Source organism: Apteryx rowi, unplaced genomic scaffold (assembly GCF_003343035.1).
Source record: "Apteryx rowi isolate R43461 unplaced genomic scaffold, aptRow1 scaffold_214, whole genome shotgun sequence".
Classification (NCBI taxonomy): domain Eukaryota; kingdom Metazoa; phylum Chordata; class Aves; order Apterygiformes; family Apterygidae; genus Apteryx; species Apteryx rowi.
The window spans coordinates 358,882-375,813 of record NW_020448464.1 but is presented as its reverse complement, the minus strand read 5'-3'; the positions used below and the strand labels follow the sequence as shown (position 1 = coordinate 375,813).

The 16,932-nt window shown below is 38.8% G+C and overlaps 1 protein-coding gene across 1 annotated transcript in view; it reads right to left on the bottom strand.

Annotated features, from left to right (window-relative positions):
- PCSK5 (proprotein convertase subtilisin/kexin type 5) overlaps positions 1–16,932 on the bottom strand; it is a 400,552-nt gene that overhangs the window by 52,994 nt on the left and 330,626 nt on the right. Inside the window, exons 18-20 of the mRNA XM_026064358.1 lie at positions 16,421–16,518; positions 15,739–15,868; positions 14,589–14,704 (exon numbers count right to left, since the gene is read on the bottom strand). Of these exons, the coding sequence (XP_025920143.1) occupies positions 14,589–14,704; positions 15,739–15,868; positions 16,421–16,518 (344 nt within the window). The remainder of the gene's footprint in view (positions 1–14,588; positions 14,705–15,738; positions 15,869–16,420; positions 16,519–16,932) is intronic.

The following is a 16,932-nucleotide window of genomic DNA, read 5'->3' as shown; positions in this document are numbered from 1 at the left end:
AAAATTTTGTCTAATCAAGTCTAGATATTTGAGAGAATTTGCAGCTTCTTCATCCTTAAGTAGCTGAAGGGAGTGGACAGAGAGTCCTGCATACGTAAAGCCTGCAGTTTCTACAGACACTTCAGGATGGAGAAACTCTTTCCACTTGAATTGTTGCTGCAAAATCCAGATTTGGCACATGCAGCAAATTTTAGGAGTCAAAATCTGATTGGGGAATGACTTGGTTTTGGATCTCAGTTGAGATGAATTCCTTATATTGAAGAGCAAGGAGACCATATGAGCAAGTAGATAAAGAGATGAAAGAAAGAGGTATTTTATAAAATACTGTTATTTGAGCTCTCTGTCTCTTGGCTTTTCTGCTTCATACAAATCTGTATTAACAAATTTCATAATAGTTGAAATCCCTGGCATGACATACAAGCTAGGATAGTGCCTGCCATGCTTAAGGGGAAGGGAATGGTATAGTTAAAAAAGCATAGCAACTGAAGCTTCCAGCCAACCATGGGCCAAGATTGGGGTACCCAAAAGATAGATACAAATGTAGATTTTCAGTCTGTGAAGGTCTGTATCTTTCCCATTTCTTCTAGGAAAAAGGTCAAAGTCAAGCCCAAAGCCCCAAAGTGACAAAGCCATATAAAGCACAAGGAGTGTGTTCCTCAGAGGCTGGTCTGAGATCAGTGCTAACTGGGAAGAAGTTCAGAACTGGGAGCAAATGAACAGTCTCTTGCTGAGCTCAGGGAGACAGAAATCTGTGTATTTTTGCAAGTAAATGTGTCCTTCAAAAAAACGTAACACTACTATTATTTCTGCCGCTAATAGCAGCTACCCACAACACTCCAAATTTGGTTAACCACTCCAGTGAAAAGTGTAATGATATAACATGTCAGAGAAAGAGACTGGGCGGTCTTGGTTCATGAGGAATTTTGCAAGGTAGGATTTCCATACACTGCGGAATTCTTTAGAATTGTCTATAATACACTGTTCTGTCCTCAGGGATTTACAGGCAGCATTAGACTGTTTCCTGACTCTTGCATTTCTGTTCAGTAATGACTTTCCATGTATTGTATCTCTTTTAAAATACCTTTTGTTTGCATGTAGATGAGGTGGCTATGTGTACAAGTATACATATGTATGTACATACCTTCACACATTTTTATAGTACTCATTATCACAAGACCTCAAAGAGGATTTTGAATAACTGTATCTCCATACATCTCATGCATCTGATCTATGCCCATATAGCCAAACCTTGAATCATGTAAACTGACCAAGTTCCACTGAATTGTTGCAGCTCTTCTGAGTCACAATACTATATATTGTATGATAGGTTACATTATAAAGAACTAATGACAAAAACAGCATAAATTGTACAACTTTTTGATGCAGAACACAACCATATCCTGCATTTATCCTAAAGTTACCAAGAGAAAATTTTGTCCTGATCAGTAAATATCACAATATTGAGTATTTATAATCCTCACATTCTAGGAAAAAAGACTGGTCTGCTGTTCAGTAGATCACTGGGGTAACAACAACTTCTGCTAAATGTAGGTCTCTTTGACTCTTCTCAACATGTATTCAGATGGTATAAGATGGAATCCCATGATCTCAAATGACTTTATGAGATTTTAATATATCATACATATTTCAATAGAAAAATAATCGAGTTTCTCAGAGGTTCAGTTTCTTTTCTTCTATGCATTTTGTTGGATAATACACAACATGAAAAAAATACGGTATTAGGAAATGCTTCCTATTGCAAGTTCTGGTGGCTCAGTGCTTTATACTTTTGGCTTTCAATGACTCTGAAATCTCTCTGTGCAGCGTTATTAAATAATTGCTTCTCTGATGTTGTTTTGTGATGTGTTTTCAGAAACCCTGTTGTTTTCCAGTTCCTACTGCCTTCTTTTTATTTGCCCCCACTGTCTGTATGCTTATCCCTATGAGTTGAGCTACTAATTCATACACCTCTGTTATGCCAACTCAAATCCTTCCACCTGGTAAAAGTGCTGACTTTTAAAAGGCTTTTGTTATTTTTTTGTTACTTCTTTCATTGGAAATGCTGTAATTCATTTCAGCTGCCCTGGAATAGGGCCAGAAAGGCTACTTCTCTGCTGACTTTATTCTCTGAGTTGGAGCATTTTAAAGCACACTGTTATAAGAATATGCATAACAAATTACTTATATGGTGGGGCCTCTGAATTGCAGGTCACATCTACAGCTCTAGATCTGTCACTAAATGTTATTAGAACAGTTTTTTTGTAGATATTCAAAGAGTTAACACTGAAGTGCAGCTTTGAAGAAGATTTTTAAACTACTCCACAGAGTAGTTGAACTGTTTGCCAGACTTCCTTGTGGGCTATAAATTTCTTTACAAATCTTGCTAGATAAGTGCCATTTAGCAAAGCTCTCACTCTTTTTTTTCTTTATTCAGATTAAATAATTCATTATCTGTCTAATGTACATAACTAGGAATATACAACCAGCAATGCATCTCAGCTGTGCCTTAGTCCAAGCAACGCCAATTAGTCACTTGGGTTCCTCCCAGATTTAATCTTCATTTAGTTGTTACTTTTGTGGGTGGAATGTATATATATAAATGAAAAAAAAAAGAACTGAGGTATTTTAGGAGTTAGTTATATTAACTGACTTAATTTCCTGTAATTGGAAGATTTTTATGTATAATTTTTTTCTGTCCTTAGTTTAAAACATTTCTTCTATTCCTCATCTGGTTGTGTCAGGTTGTGGGTTGTGCCTTTAACTGCATGCAGGAACCTACTTTCACACCACATTCTTATCAGCAGATATGAAGCATTTTAAAATGAGGTAAGAACTATTATATCCCTTTAAGGAGGCAAAAGAAAATTAATTGCAGTGAGGTCATCAAGTTAGAGTCAGCACAGCTCCCAGGATGCTGCTATGTCTTTGCATAACCAGTATCAAGTGTATGGCTGTTATCTATTATCTACTATTTACTATCTACTATTCTCTCCTGCTTGCAAAAATCTTTGCCATTCACTGACAGCACATGGTGACCAGCTAGTACAGGGTGTGAATATCCTTGCAAGGTATACCTGGAAATATACAGCATTGCACGTGCTGGTAGTCATAAATGAATCTTCTTCTTGTAAACCCTGATGAGATTTGGTCACTGCAAGTCACATGTTACTTACCCCCCATTCTTAATCAAAACATCATTTAATCTAATTTTAAAATGCTCACTGGTTATCTTGCACAGTGTTGCCACAGTGGCTTTTCTTTATAATCAGCTAAAAATTGGGCTTATTTCCTCCCTTTTGCTTGTTTACTCTCACCAGAATCTGTATACAGATTTTGTATGCGGGCTTTTGTGTGCAGTCTTATGAGTTACAGAGGTTTCACAGAGCAGATGAAGAAACATAGATCAAAATTACTTCTCACTGATCAACAGCAAGAACTGAGAGAATTCAGTCTTAGAAAGAATTCTGCTTTTTCCATGTTCACCCTTGATACATTTTATTTTATCTTGACTAGATGGTGGGACCAACTCCTTGAGTTTTGCTAAAGAAGTTTAATTCTTAAAGTTTAAGTCCATAAGGGACTTAGACTAACCTGCGTAAAACAAGCCCTTAAAATTCAGCCTAAGAATTCCTTTTAAAGCTACCCCTCTATTAAGTCTAACGCCTTATAGATTATTGCTTCCAGAAAGTAAGTGTGTCTTTAACTAGAAAATTTTAGGACATGGAGATTGTAACATTTCCTTTCCCCCTAAATTTTGGCCAGTGATACAAAATTTGCACCTGGTTTCTAATTTTAATTTGTCTAGCTTCAGCTTTCAGTCCCTTGTTGATTATTATTCTCCACTCAACCATTTACCCAGCAACTACGTTCCTGTTTCCCCACTTGGATGTGCAGAATGGACAAAGGAGAGACAAAGGAGCTTTAATGAGCAAAACTTTGGGGTGATGATATTTGAGGTGATCAGAAGGATTTGGGAATGCAAGTCTTCTTTTCAGAAGTGCTTTAGGCACTGATGAACCTGACGGATGAAATTCGGATCCTGGCTTTTAAGTCCCTCTTGTGACAGCTGACAAGGCAGATCCTGGAAAAGGGCTGAAGATCTTTCCCTTGAACAGCAGTATGTGGAGCTGGGTGTGATATAAAGATTTTAGGATGAAAGGCACTTTTGTTGCAGGATTAGCTGAGATCACATACAGCCTCAGGTTAGTTTTAATCGTGACAGGCAGGAGGGAGGCAACTGCCCTTATCAACTATGCTATCTTGCACGGCCCTCTGTTCTTTTCCTTGCTGAATAAAAATAGTTATCTCAGCCATGACTGCCCTTTTCGCTGACACGAAGGGATTTCCCCCAACTTCTTTGTGTCTGTTTTTCCCCTCATTTCTATGTAATATTTACACAATGATTGTTAGAAGGCCAGTCAAGAGCCAGAGCTCTCAGGGGTACTGAGCAGGCATAAAAAGACTCCAGGAAGATATTTTCAGCACTTAAAAAAATCAGCTTTAAACCTCCATTTGGATTAATAATCTGGATGCCCGGAAGTGAAAGCTGGACTGAGGTCAGGGCTTCTTCCTTGCCTATGCAAGCATGGAGGTCAGGGCCTGGCAGGGCTGCTGCTTGCCTGGAGCCTGAAATTTGATAACCCCATGAGAATATGGGAAAGGAAAGGGAGCGATCCTGGCCGGTATTGCAAATGCTTCGCTAACAAAATTTTAGACCAACTATGGAAAAAGTCTCTTCAGCCTCTACATTTCTGGAATCTCCCAACTGGAAATGTCCTTGTTAGGTCTTGTCATGCTTCCTATTTTTTGTGAAGACCTGTGACTCTGTATTTCCAAAAGGGCAGTGGAATGGAGGCACCTGAATCTCGCTGAAACTCAGCACTTCTTACTGATAATATTGCTTTGGAAATCCAGATAGTTTCCTGCAGAAGATACAACAGAAAGGTGCAGACTGACTTTATACATTTGAGTAACTGTGGTGATATCTGCACATGGGGTRCATTAAAAAGAATCTTTTAATACTGGAAGAAGTCATGTTTCTTACTCAAGTTGGTATGACTCAACCTGTAGCGCAGTTACTCCCTCCCGCGTTATAGACTGAGGAGTCTGTAATCTGTATAAGCAGAGCCTTCCCTGTTGTCAATAGGATTTCTGTGGTCTGACTTGAATAGACATAAACCTGAAATGGAAAGAGCTGGATGTCTCAACGTAGTGTTTCAGTGGGGGCATCTGTCTTGAACGGAGTGACCCCTGTACTGAGTGTTTGTACTGGAGATCCCAGACTTAATCAGGAGGTGAGCAGAGATTGATTGAAATAATGGGGTGGATTCTAGAAGGCAAATCATGGTCCTAATGAGACATAACAACATAGATTCATACTGCTAATTAAATGCCATCTCTGTTTAATGTACAGAGATGAGTACGTATTAAATCTTGAATGAAACCTGCCAAAAAGGTGATGTTTATCTCGAGAGTAAAGGAGAAAGAGGAGGAGCAATTGGTTCTTCTCATGAAAGAAACAAAAGATTAAATTTTATACCTATGTGTAACTCTTCATCCACTTCAATAGTCTTGCACTGGTGATCTCCCCTTGCCGAACACCTCCCCGGGTCCTAGTCTCCATCCACTACAGACATTGCAGGAAAAGCCAAGGTAATAACATTTGATGACTTTCCCAGGCAGCACAGGCTAGGATGTTTTCTTTAATGATCCCTGCTGAGGGTGCATAGGTGGGCAAACGATACAGCCCCTGGGATTCAGATAAATCTGGGGAGAGGCTTTGTCACACCGTTTGGCTGTGAGAGTTTTCTGAACTCTCCCTTCAAACTTGGGACTGGAAGGGCTCAGGAACGCTATGCCAAAGATAGGTCCAGCAAGAACTGTGTTTACACAACTTCAGTACAGTATGACCTAGGAGTAAGAAAATGGGCTATTTTATTTGGGAACAAATGTTAGAGTTATCTTTGTCTTCAGATTCAGTAATGTTGCACAAACCTGGCATATTAGCATGGTCACAAGCACCATGGTCTACAGCAGTGCAATTCACTGGGGTTGGCAACCTGTTGACTAAATTTTCCCTCCGACCTGTTGCTCAAAGGGACTGTGCAGCCACCAGGAGCAGGAACAGGAGCAGGGAGCAGGCCAGGGACAGTTGTGAATGGAAAAGATGTGCACTATTACCTGGATTGTAACTAAATTGCACTAACAGTCAAGGTTCAGTGAACATCCAGTGCTTTCATTGCATTTGCATGTTGGAGCTATTCATTCTCTTTGGGCAAATAAATAATCGCACAATGTCAACGTTCTAGCTTTTCCTCCCCAGCCAGACTGGAAAAATGGGTACTTAATAAGCTCTTTTCCTAACACCATAAAGCAAAGATTCTACAGTGATTGGTGCTGGGATGGTATTTTTTGCTTTGAAAAGTGATGTTTTTTTCCCAGAGGACCTTCAATGAATCCACCCCCCAAACACTGAAAAACACTGAAAAACAAGTGATTGTGCATGTGCCATTCCTCTAAACCTTGCCTTGGCCATCTTTGGCAGCAAATGCATGAGCTGCCCAGAAAAAAGAGATGTAACAAAAAACAGCCTTTGATGTGGCACAGAGAGTCTGCATATGTTGCTTACTGGAAATGCTCTATTTTAAACACATGAGCTTTCTTGCCATAATACAGTTTCCTTTGACTACATTTCCCATGTTAGAAGTGAAAAATGGCTCCTTTATTATGCAATAAACATTGCTTTATAATCCAGAGAGAAAGTCCTTCCAGGATCAATTTAATCATAGCAAGGCTATTTGTAATTCTGTGGGGGTGGCTGCTACCCTTGCACAGCAGGTGACCCTATCCACAATCTTACTGGCTTCAGCCTGAGGATTTCAGAGCAGTTTCTATAGGGGAGGGAGCCCAGTATCACGGTGCTCTGAGACTTCACAGAAATGTCGCAGGACTGAAATAGGTCTAAATGCTCTGTTGCTTACCACTGTGGAACCGAGGATGGAAATGCAGGTGTTGGTTGTACTCCCACTGGTTGGTGTGATCCTAAGGTCCAGAGCTCTAGCTTGTTTTCAGGGACACTGTGTTGCTACCCATCATTCTTTAGTCCCTCTCATATGCATACTAAAGAAGAGGATTTAAGCCCCAACACACTCTCAGGATGACGTTAATAAAAAAATCAGATAATTAATTTCATTAAAAATTGGAATCCTACAAAATAGATTAAGCAAAACAACCAATAAATATTATGCCAAGCAGAAATCTGTTTTTCTCATGTTAAACAAAATGTTCATCACAGGTACATTTTCAACCTTTTTTTTCCTTCATATATTGAAACTACAGATTTTGAACAAGCTTGTGCAAGTTGTTGTTGGGTTCAGTTTCTTTGTGATGAAAACTTGACTAGGATTTTTCTTTGTATACTGTAAAACTTTTTAATAGCTGCTTAGAATATCTTGCACAAACATCTAATGGCAGAACTTTTCTTCAGTCACAGTTTGTTCTGTAGCCATGACATGAAAATGAGCATGTGCACTATAAATACAAGGCATGCTAGTGGATCAAAGACAAGATATTGTTCGGCAAGCTGTGCTGCAGATTGAAAGCATTGACTCATACAGGCAGTCACTTAAATATCTTTAAAAGAATTTCGGATTTATAACTGAGGTCTTCTTACAGTCATTCAGTTCAGTAAATAATTTAATTAAAAAGTAACAAATAGCAACCTGAAGTGGCTGCTGATATAGATTATACTCACTCTGGTTGTGATGTGGCTTTATTCTGAAGATTAACTTGGTAATCACCAACTTATATTTAGTGATGGGCACAGCTGTTGTAGTCACCTATAGTATCTCTGTATATAGGTCTACAGATCTTAAGGGCTTGTACTGTCATACTTGCTGTCATTTTCTGACAGCAGGGAACAGCAACAGCCTTGCTCTCCTACAATAACACACTCAGTAGCACGGGATTGTTCAAACTTTCCTGCGACATTGGAAAGTTGCAATCCCAATAGGAATCTGGGGTAGTCTGTAAGGTCTCCCAGGGAAATCTTTGCTAGAAAAAAGGGTTCTCCTCAGAGAGGGAGCTTCTGAAGCTTCCCAGGAAAAGGCAGGATGTGCCATCACAGATTGGTGTGCAGGTAGAGAGGGTCTAAGCCAAGAGCCACAGGAGCTACTCGTTGGGAGTGTGCGGTTTCCACTGACACATCCTAGCAGGATTTTGAGTTGCTGATCCCATAACACAGGCATGTGGCTGAGGGGGAGAGCTGGAAGTTGAAAGGGAAGATGGCTGGAACCTCATTACAGAAAAAGAAATACATCTTCCACTTACAAAATGATGCCTTCATACATCTCCTGATATTCTGCCTATGGGTTCTGCACATCTGGGTCATGCTATGTTTTTCTGGTTAAAAACAGTATTAGCTGATTTGTGGGAACTTTTTTTTGGCCCACAGGTGTTATTATCTTCTAAGGAAGAGATCTAGTCATGGGCTTAGGCCCCATTTAAATCAAGGGGAATCACTCTGTCGTGTAAGGATTCTCCTAAATAGACAGGAACAGGCAAATATTCTGCCATGGATGTGATGTGTGTTTAAGCTAGTAGTCTCTTCAAAACTCTGTCATTGCTTTTTGACTTGTGACATAAATAAGGCAGAAACCAACGAGCGAATTTGGACTGATAACATCCAGAGTCCTTTCAGACTGGGAGAGAAGTATCACTTTCTTCATGCTCGATAGCTTCTGATCTTCCTAAAATTTTCCATATCTGTTCTGCATACCAACAAAACAAAGTCAAATACTGAATACTACAAACTACTCACCATTGAATCGGGGTGGGGGGTGGGGAGGGGATTGATCTCCTAAGAAAACTCTAAGCTAGGAGCAAATTAGCTTCCTTCCATTTCAATCCCATTGCTGCAGTGATCCATTTATATAAGGACGAGATACAGTGCTGTTTACTAATATTGCTTGCATCTGGCCACTGCTGTTAAGGCACCAGCAAATAACATCATTCAAAGACACTGAGCTGACATTAGAAAGTTCTGGTTTTCAGCCTAAAACTCAGTTCAAAACTTGCCTGTCTGTGAGGCTTCACAGGTCAACATTTAGAGATACCCTCTCTAAAGCACACTTGTTGGGCCAGAGCTTTAATGAATTTATTGTCGCTCTTTGTCTGTTACTCCTCCAGAGAAGATGAAATCTTGACAGTAAAAGATATTGCCCTTGATTGAACTTCTCAAGGTATTTGGAAGATCAGGTGGAAGCTGAATGAAGAAGCTCTTCATACCGTATCAGTATAAGGATTAGGCCAACTTCTTTTCCTAGTGTATGGTTATACTAAACTGTTGGTGCATGTGTGCTGTCCAACATATGTTCACTCCCAGGAGTGACAGGGAAACTGCAAATGATGACCTCTTTGTTTCAAAATGAAGTTGTTGATAGCAAGATGTGTAAGGTTGGAAAACCACTGTCTGGTCGTTCCTTACACAGACTCCATGAACATGCTTCAAACTTTTAAAACTTCATCTGAATATACGACCTCTGTGGATGAGCTGCCAGTTTGGTCTCCTCTCAGGCTGTAGGATTAAGTGGGGTAACGAATGAGTGTATTGACTAGAGCCAATCAAGGCTCTGATCCTGCAGGGGTCACATCTGAGACTATATGGAGGCATCTTGATTTAATGGGAGGGAGAGCCTGCTCTTTGCAAGAACACAGTCCAGTGCTGTGCTTTTGAGGTGTACTCAATCTGCATACTGGCAAATGAACAGAGACCAATATCTCATTGTGCAAATGGACACATATGACTACAAAACTAATGCGTTCCTTCTAAACTGTCTGAGACAAGAGGTATTCATGTCTGACTTTTTAATCCAAAGTATGCAAGAGATTTAGTCTCTTTACAAGCTCTTATGAGTGGGAAGGAGCTAACGTTATTGCATACCACACCAGGGTTCAGACACTAGCTACTACACAAAGGGTGTCCTCCATGGAAACCAGACTTTACTGCTCTGATGAATTCCACTACTTAAAAAAAGTCAAAAAATTAAACACCTTACCCACCCAATTTGTTGCAATAACTTGTATGTGGGATCAAAGTGCTCTTTTCTGTAAAGCTACCTTTGCCCTTCAGTAGAAATGTTTACCTATAGATTATGAACATTTTTTTTCAGACCAAAGGAACAGGAATTTAGGTTAATTTAATAGAAAAAATAAAATATGGAATAACATTGATTTTGGCCAGTATCAATTACAACAGAACTACCCTATTTTACAAATAACAACTGAACATTTTACACATGTACAGTATTTTTTCAGTAAAAATGAATTTGGATTTAACAAGGTGTCAGTTTTTTAAAAGAAAACAAAGATATTAATTTCTTCTCTATAATAGCATTAGAGGCATTTGTAAGTATCCAAACAAATTCTTTACAATCCATTACATAATTAAATCTCAATTATGAATATATATTTATATATAATATATATAATATTAACTTAAACTTTGAAAGCATTATGTTCTAGTTAATAATGTTATATTGAGAAATGAGGCAGTAACAGACTAGTAGTTAAACTAGCACAAATTAAATTCTCATACTTTGAATGTTTATCAGGAAATTTGTAATGGGCACCAAAGGAGCTTCACAGGTTCTCCTGTCATGCAGAACCAGGTGTGGGTTGTAATGGTTTATCTGCTGTCTGGCAAAAGGAGCATATTGTCTCTTATCGGTTCGTATCCATTCATTTGTAAACCTTCCACAAGCATTTTTGTATATAAAAAGGAGAGCCTCTTTATTTTCTAACATTTATATGCTTAAACACCAGCAATCCATTTTCTACTTGTGTGTCCTGGAAAGGTAACTGAGAGAGACACTTTGTACATTTTAAGTATTTTCCCCCCAAAACAGTATCTTTGAAGTTCAATTTGCTGTCTTCTGCTAAATGAATGGCTTTCAAACAGTATGCTAAGAAAAGCTGATGAAAATATATTAAATGGAAATTTGAATGGACAGCTGTGTACTGGGGTACAAGGAGAAACGCAGGGGCCTGCTTCTCTTCCCACCTAGACTGGTTTTACAGTGAGGTAACTCCATTGGCTTCAGTGGGATTATTCCTGCTTTAATTTGTATTGCGGGTGGTTGAAAGCAGATTCAGGCCCATCATGACAAGATTGTTACACTAAGAAAACCTTTGATTTATTGACCTATATGTAATTACTCCCAGAGACGTATTTGGCACAGTGTTATACGCTCGCTTGTAAATCCAGTCCTGTAAACACATCCTGTCACATATAGTCACACTGGCATTTCTGTAGGAGCGCTATGACTAGCCCCGTATGTCTGCAGGATCAGGTCCCCTGTTTTGTGAACATTACAAGACAGCAATAATTTATGAATACTCCTTACACATTACCAATGTTTTCTGATTTCCGAGCATACACATTACTCTTGTTTATGCAAACCAAGAGGAGTAGTATCTTCTGCATCTGTTCACAACAGGAACAATGGTATTTTTTTAAAGTTTATTTGAAATAGCTTTGACAATTTAAAAAAATAAAATAAAAATCCTAGCATATCTGTTAATAAGCTAGCTGTCTAAAAATGAGATCTATATGACCAAAAAACCATTTTGGGCAAAACATATATACATACTGCATGTGATACATAAAACAGCACACAGCAGAGGAAGTAAGAAAAATGTGTGCAGAAATGATCACTTTTCTTTCTTTAAACACTGTTACAAAAGGTGCAGAACTTAGTCCTGCAGCTGATGATATTTCTGATTCCCTCAGGGATTCATTTCCTCAAGTTCCCCCTATGTCTATACATAGCACAAAAAAGACTGATGCAAACATTTTTGTACTGTTTAGTTTTAATCCATGTAAACGTGTGGTGTATTCTTGAAACACTCTTTAAACATCTTGAAGGGGAAACAAGCAGGAAAAAAAGGGAAGAAAAAGGACCTTCAAAAACCAGGAATAATCCTAAGGTTGACAGGAAATCAAATCATGAGTTAAATGTTAATTTTGGCATCAAATGCTTTGGTCACACAATACTGACTCTGTGATCCTGGATGCTTAGCTCTAAACACCCAGTTATGAAAGGTAGGCGTGTTGTAGTTTTTTCCATTTAAGTCCCAACAAACAGTTCACCATCTCCCCAGACAAAGAGGAGGGAGAGAGAGAGAGAGGTGGCTTGCTTTTTTTTTTTGCTTTTCTTTTTCCTTTTTCAATAATATGGATTAATCTATAAGTCTACAGGAGCAAGAGGACTCTGGGAGGTGTCAGCTCACCCCTTGTGCGTACATGTTCTGCAACACAGTTGCTGAAGCACTTTCCGCTGGCAGAGATTGTTCTTTTTCACCAGCATACAGAATCCGCCCTCGGCCCAAGACTCTTCCGTGGCTTCCGGAGGGTGGTGGTAAGAGAAGGAGGGGAAGTTGCAGATTTGGAGAGCATGGTGTGGACAATGGAGGAAGGTTTAATTGGTCAGACAGGCAGATTTGGTTGAAGAGACCATTCAGGAGCAGGTAGCAAGGAGGAAATTTGGTCCATCAAAAGGAATTTCAGTCAACAGCATTTTTATTTTTTTTCAGGAAGAGATATTGTGTGGTCCGACAGGGAATGATTGGTATCCATTTGTGAAAGGGAAAAAAAGATTAGAAAGAGAATAATTAGAAAACAGCGATATTTACAGCAAAGGAATTTTTTCTCAGTTTTCATGAATCAAAAGAATAAAACAGTCAAATCACAGAAAAAGAATAAAACATTCTCAACAGAAATGCATATCCCACAGAACAGGTTACACACATAACCAGTGCTGAGTTGTCAAGCAGTGAAATGAGACCCTCCGCGCCCAGTAACTTATAGAAAAAAAGACTTATTTTCCTCTGCTACTCTGTACTGTGGAGAAAACGTGCCACATAGTGGGCTCCAGTATGATGTTTTCTTCCTGTGGCAATTGGGAAGGCAACTGGACAGAGTCAGGGAAACAGTAGTGAGATGGGGTGCTCTCAGCCTTGGGCCACTACGCGTGGATCCAAAGTGACCACCCAGGATCATGAGTGGAGAAGTACTGCCGGGTGGCACAACTTATGTACAATCTCTCTGTCTTGGATATACTAATAAAAATGTTCAGTGTACAGGACCTCCGCAGAGATCTCAGCTCTCCTCAAGATTAAGTAGTTTTGTAAGACATCAGTGAAACCTATCTCTGTGCATTTTGCTCTAACTTTGCTTCCCAGCTGAATTTATGCTCATCAATAGTATGTACGTTGGAGAAAGAGCAGAGCATTGGTTTGTATGTAGAAAAAAAAGCATTATCTGAAGATTCAAAGATAAAGGTGGGAATTTCAGGCACATGAAATTCCTCTGCTTGAGCTCTTTCTGCTCTTCTGCTATTTCTGCTATGTTTGCACATAAACAAAGAAAGTAACTTCCACCCTCAGTGATACTTCTTCCTCTGGAGTCCCTTGAGGTTGCACGCGTACAGATTAGGATGGCTTTATCCTAGCATACTGAAGACCAAACCAATACATCAGAAGTTTGCATTGCAGCATTGAACTGCAGTATAATACTGAGACTGTGGTTACCCAAAGCTTGTAACATCAAACTTCCTTTTCATTTGTCCATCTATATCTGACCTTCTCTGGACTAGCTCTAGATGACAATGATGCTTTTTTCTAATATCCTGATAAGAAAAGGTCTCATGATTGGTTTGCTTCTGTACCTGCAATATGATTTTACACTGGAAACATACAGGAGCTGTAAAGGTCCACAGAAACAATACTTTACCCTGCTCTTTTTTTTTATTTTTTTAAATCTTTGATAAAATTCTTACTGAATCCAGCTGGAGTGACCTGGACCCAAGACTCATTTTTAGCTTTTACCACATTAGATGTTGGCTATTTTTCACACTGTTTTACACCAGGCTTTGTTCTGGTATGATTCTACTGTTGGACTGCATCTGTTGGACTGTAGCTAGATATAATTCACATAGCAATGTTTCTAGGGAAGCATGCCATTATCTAAGTGTCTGTATAACTGTGCTGTTCTAAAAGAATGAACAACAGTGAATAAGTAAGTAAGTCAATCACATGCAGTAAACATGGTGTCTTGGTTGCCTCAGCAAAAGTTCAAGTCTCCACCACAGATAGGGTTCTACCAATTCAAAGTTATTTCTTTTCCTCTTCGTACCCTTTCGCATAATTTAAGTAATACTACAGATACTTAAAATCCTTTTGGTTATCAGCATTTTCACAGTTTAAAGTGGCAAAATAGAAAAATGTGATTCTACTGATGGTACATTAGGATCATCACATAAAAATTCTTTTGAAAGCAACAGCTTTTGAGAAACAAATAAAGAGGGAAAAGTAGGTTGTACAGAGGTACAATTCAGGTAAGTGAATATGATTAATCCTATTAACACACATTAATGTAGTTTTCTCCTTTTCATAAACCTGAAAACATTAGGAAACAATGTTGACCTAAGATCAAGGATGTAAGAAAGGAGAAGAAAGAGATTGAACCAACCCAATACATGTAAAAGAAGTTGGCAGTGACAAAATGAATCTTTTCAGAGAGTTGCACTCACCATCCTTGCAGACCGTTCCTACTACGCAGACACCAGTGTCTAAGTTATAGCCGCTTGGACAGCTCGTGCAGTTTCGGTCTCCCTGGCCACTGCATTCCACGCAGCTGGCATCACATCTGGAAGAGAGTGCCAGAGGTTGGCCTTAGGGCCGCTCACCAAACGCAAAGGGTCCCAAGACACCTCCTGTGTAGTGCAAAGGGCTTACTTGATGTTTTCAACTGTATCAGCTGGTTTAATTATTTAAAAAAAAATACTTCCCCTATAACCCAGTCCTGCCTCTTCCCTCTAAACAATCTTCATTCATACTTTTTTTAAATTAAATCGCTGTGTTATTCTAACATCTTGGAACTATGCAGAAGTAACCAACAAAGGTGTTAAAGAGATTGTGTACTATGCACTAGCAAGGGACAATCTCAAAACCACAGGATGGAAAAGACCGACCTGCTGCCCAGTCCTTTCATCACCCTTCAAGCTGCATCATCTTTTGTGCATTGATTGTTTTTTTTTGTGGAAAACTATAACACATGGTGATTCCCTTCCTGCCTGAACCCAGTGCAAGTCAATAATAAATGATTCCAAAGGGCCTGTGGTATTTGTTTAACAAAGAATACAATAGAAAAAAAAAGTCCCTTCTGTGTATAGCACAACCCTGTCCAAGACTTATCTGCTCATTTGTATACTGAGTCAGATGAGCTATTTTGGAGAGCCGTCTGATATTATATTTGTGCCATGTCTGTGTCTGTGCAGCTGAAGAACTGAAATGGTCCTCATGAACAGCAATTAACTTGCTATTAAAAATCCTAGTTTGACTTTTTTAGTTTGTTGAGAAAGATAGCTCCTCTGCTAGATCTGTAAATTCTACATTTCTCTGCATATGTATTCAGATTCTCACTACAGGCTTTCGAAAGCGAAGGACAAACATATATGCGCAAGAAAAAACACTTTAAAAAGACCTGCATGAATAAAATTCACATTAAATTAAGAAACCCTTTTCCTTTATTTGTTTAGCATGCAATACAATTTTTTCTATTTTTTGAAGTCAGCAGTGTTTTATGTTCACATTATTATTATTTATCTTTTCCTACACAATGATGACTAACATGCTGCCAAACATTAGACACATACATTAGCCAGTGAAGAACCTTCCTACCTTTTGCAGGTTTTATATCCACTTTCAGTAGAGTGATCAAGGTAATAACCACTACTACAGGACTGCACACATCTTCCATCTTCCATAAAATAGCCCTGTGTGCAGTTTATACAAGAATCTACTCCAGCACCTTAAAAGAGAGAAAATACACAGCATAACTGGTCAGTTCCTACCATTGCCTAGCTGTAGCAGAAGTTTATCACAGTCTTAGAGGCCACATTTTACTTGCCTTACTTCTTTTCTGCTGCTACGTATTGCAAATGGTAACATCAAACAATAAAGATATACAGCTAGAATTACATTACATTACATAATTTCAGTATGTATTTTTCTGAAAGAAATGGATATTGGCAGTTCTAAATCTGCCACAAAGTCTATCAGTCATTCCTTCTTTCTAGAAAGACAATGGAGACATAATTAGAAATTAGAATGAGCTCCATTAAAAGCAAAGAAATGATTATACGTGCACTTTCAACTTTTCAACTTTCAACTAACAAAAGTTAGATTTTCATGCTAACTGAAAGAAGTCTGCCATACTTAAAATACACTAAAGAACTACCAAGAGAATTAAGATTTTACATGTCAGCAGTCATGTTGTACTGGAACCATGACAGAGTAAAATAAAATCTGAGGTAATAATACAGAGGAAGCAAAAAGATGCAGATGAATGTCAATGAAGTACCTGCACATGTTGCACAGGAACGGTGACACGGTTCACATTCCCTACCGTTATGGTATTTTCCTTCTTCACAGCGGATAGCACATTTGGAACCATGCAAACTATTGTAAAAAGGAAAAAAGCACAGTGTTTGAGCCCAGCGCAGATAACAGCAACAGAGGACAACAAGCTCATTCACAAACCAGTAATTCTCTTTTAATAAAGGAACAAGAAATTATTAGCGTTCACCAACTTCCTTCACTGCTCATATTTTATAAATTTAGAGACAGCAATCACTTCAAGTGGGAATGAAATACAGTATTGCCTATGGTGAAGTACAGCAGCCATTTACAGACTCCTAGTAAATACTACCAAGTAGTAAAGGACAGAAAAAAAAAGAACAGTGCCAAAGAGCATTGAAAATTCAGGCAAGTAAAACGTAATTGCCCATGAGGAATTTGGCACAGGGTCAGCATCACTGCATTAAAAAAAAATGCTGAGGGACTTGTTAACAAGATCTCATGCTTCTCTTGAAA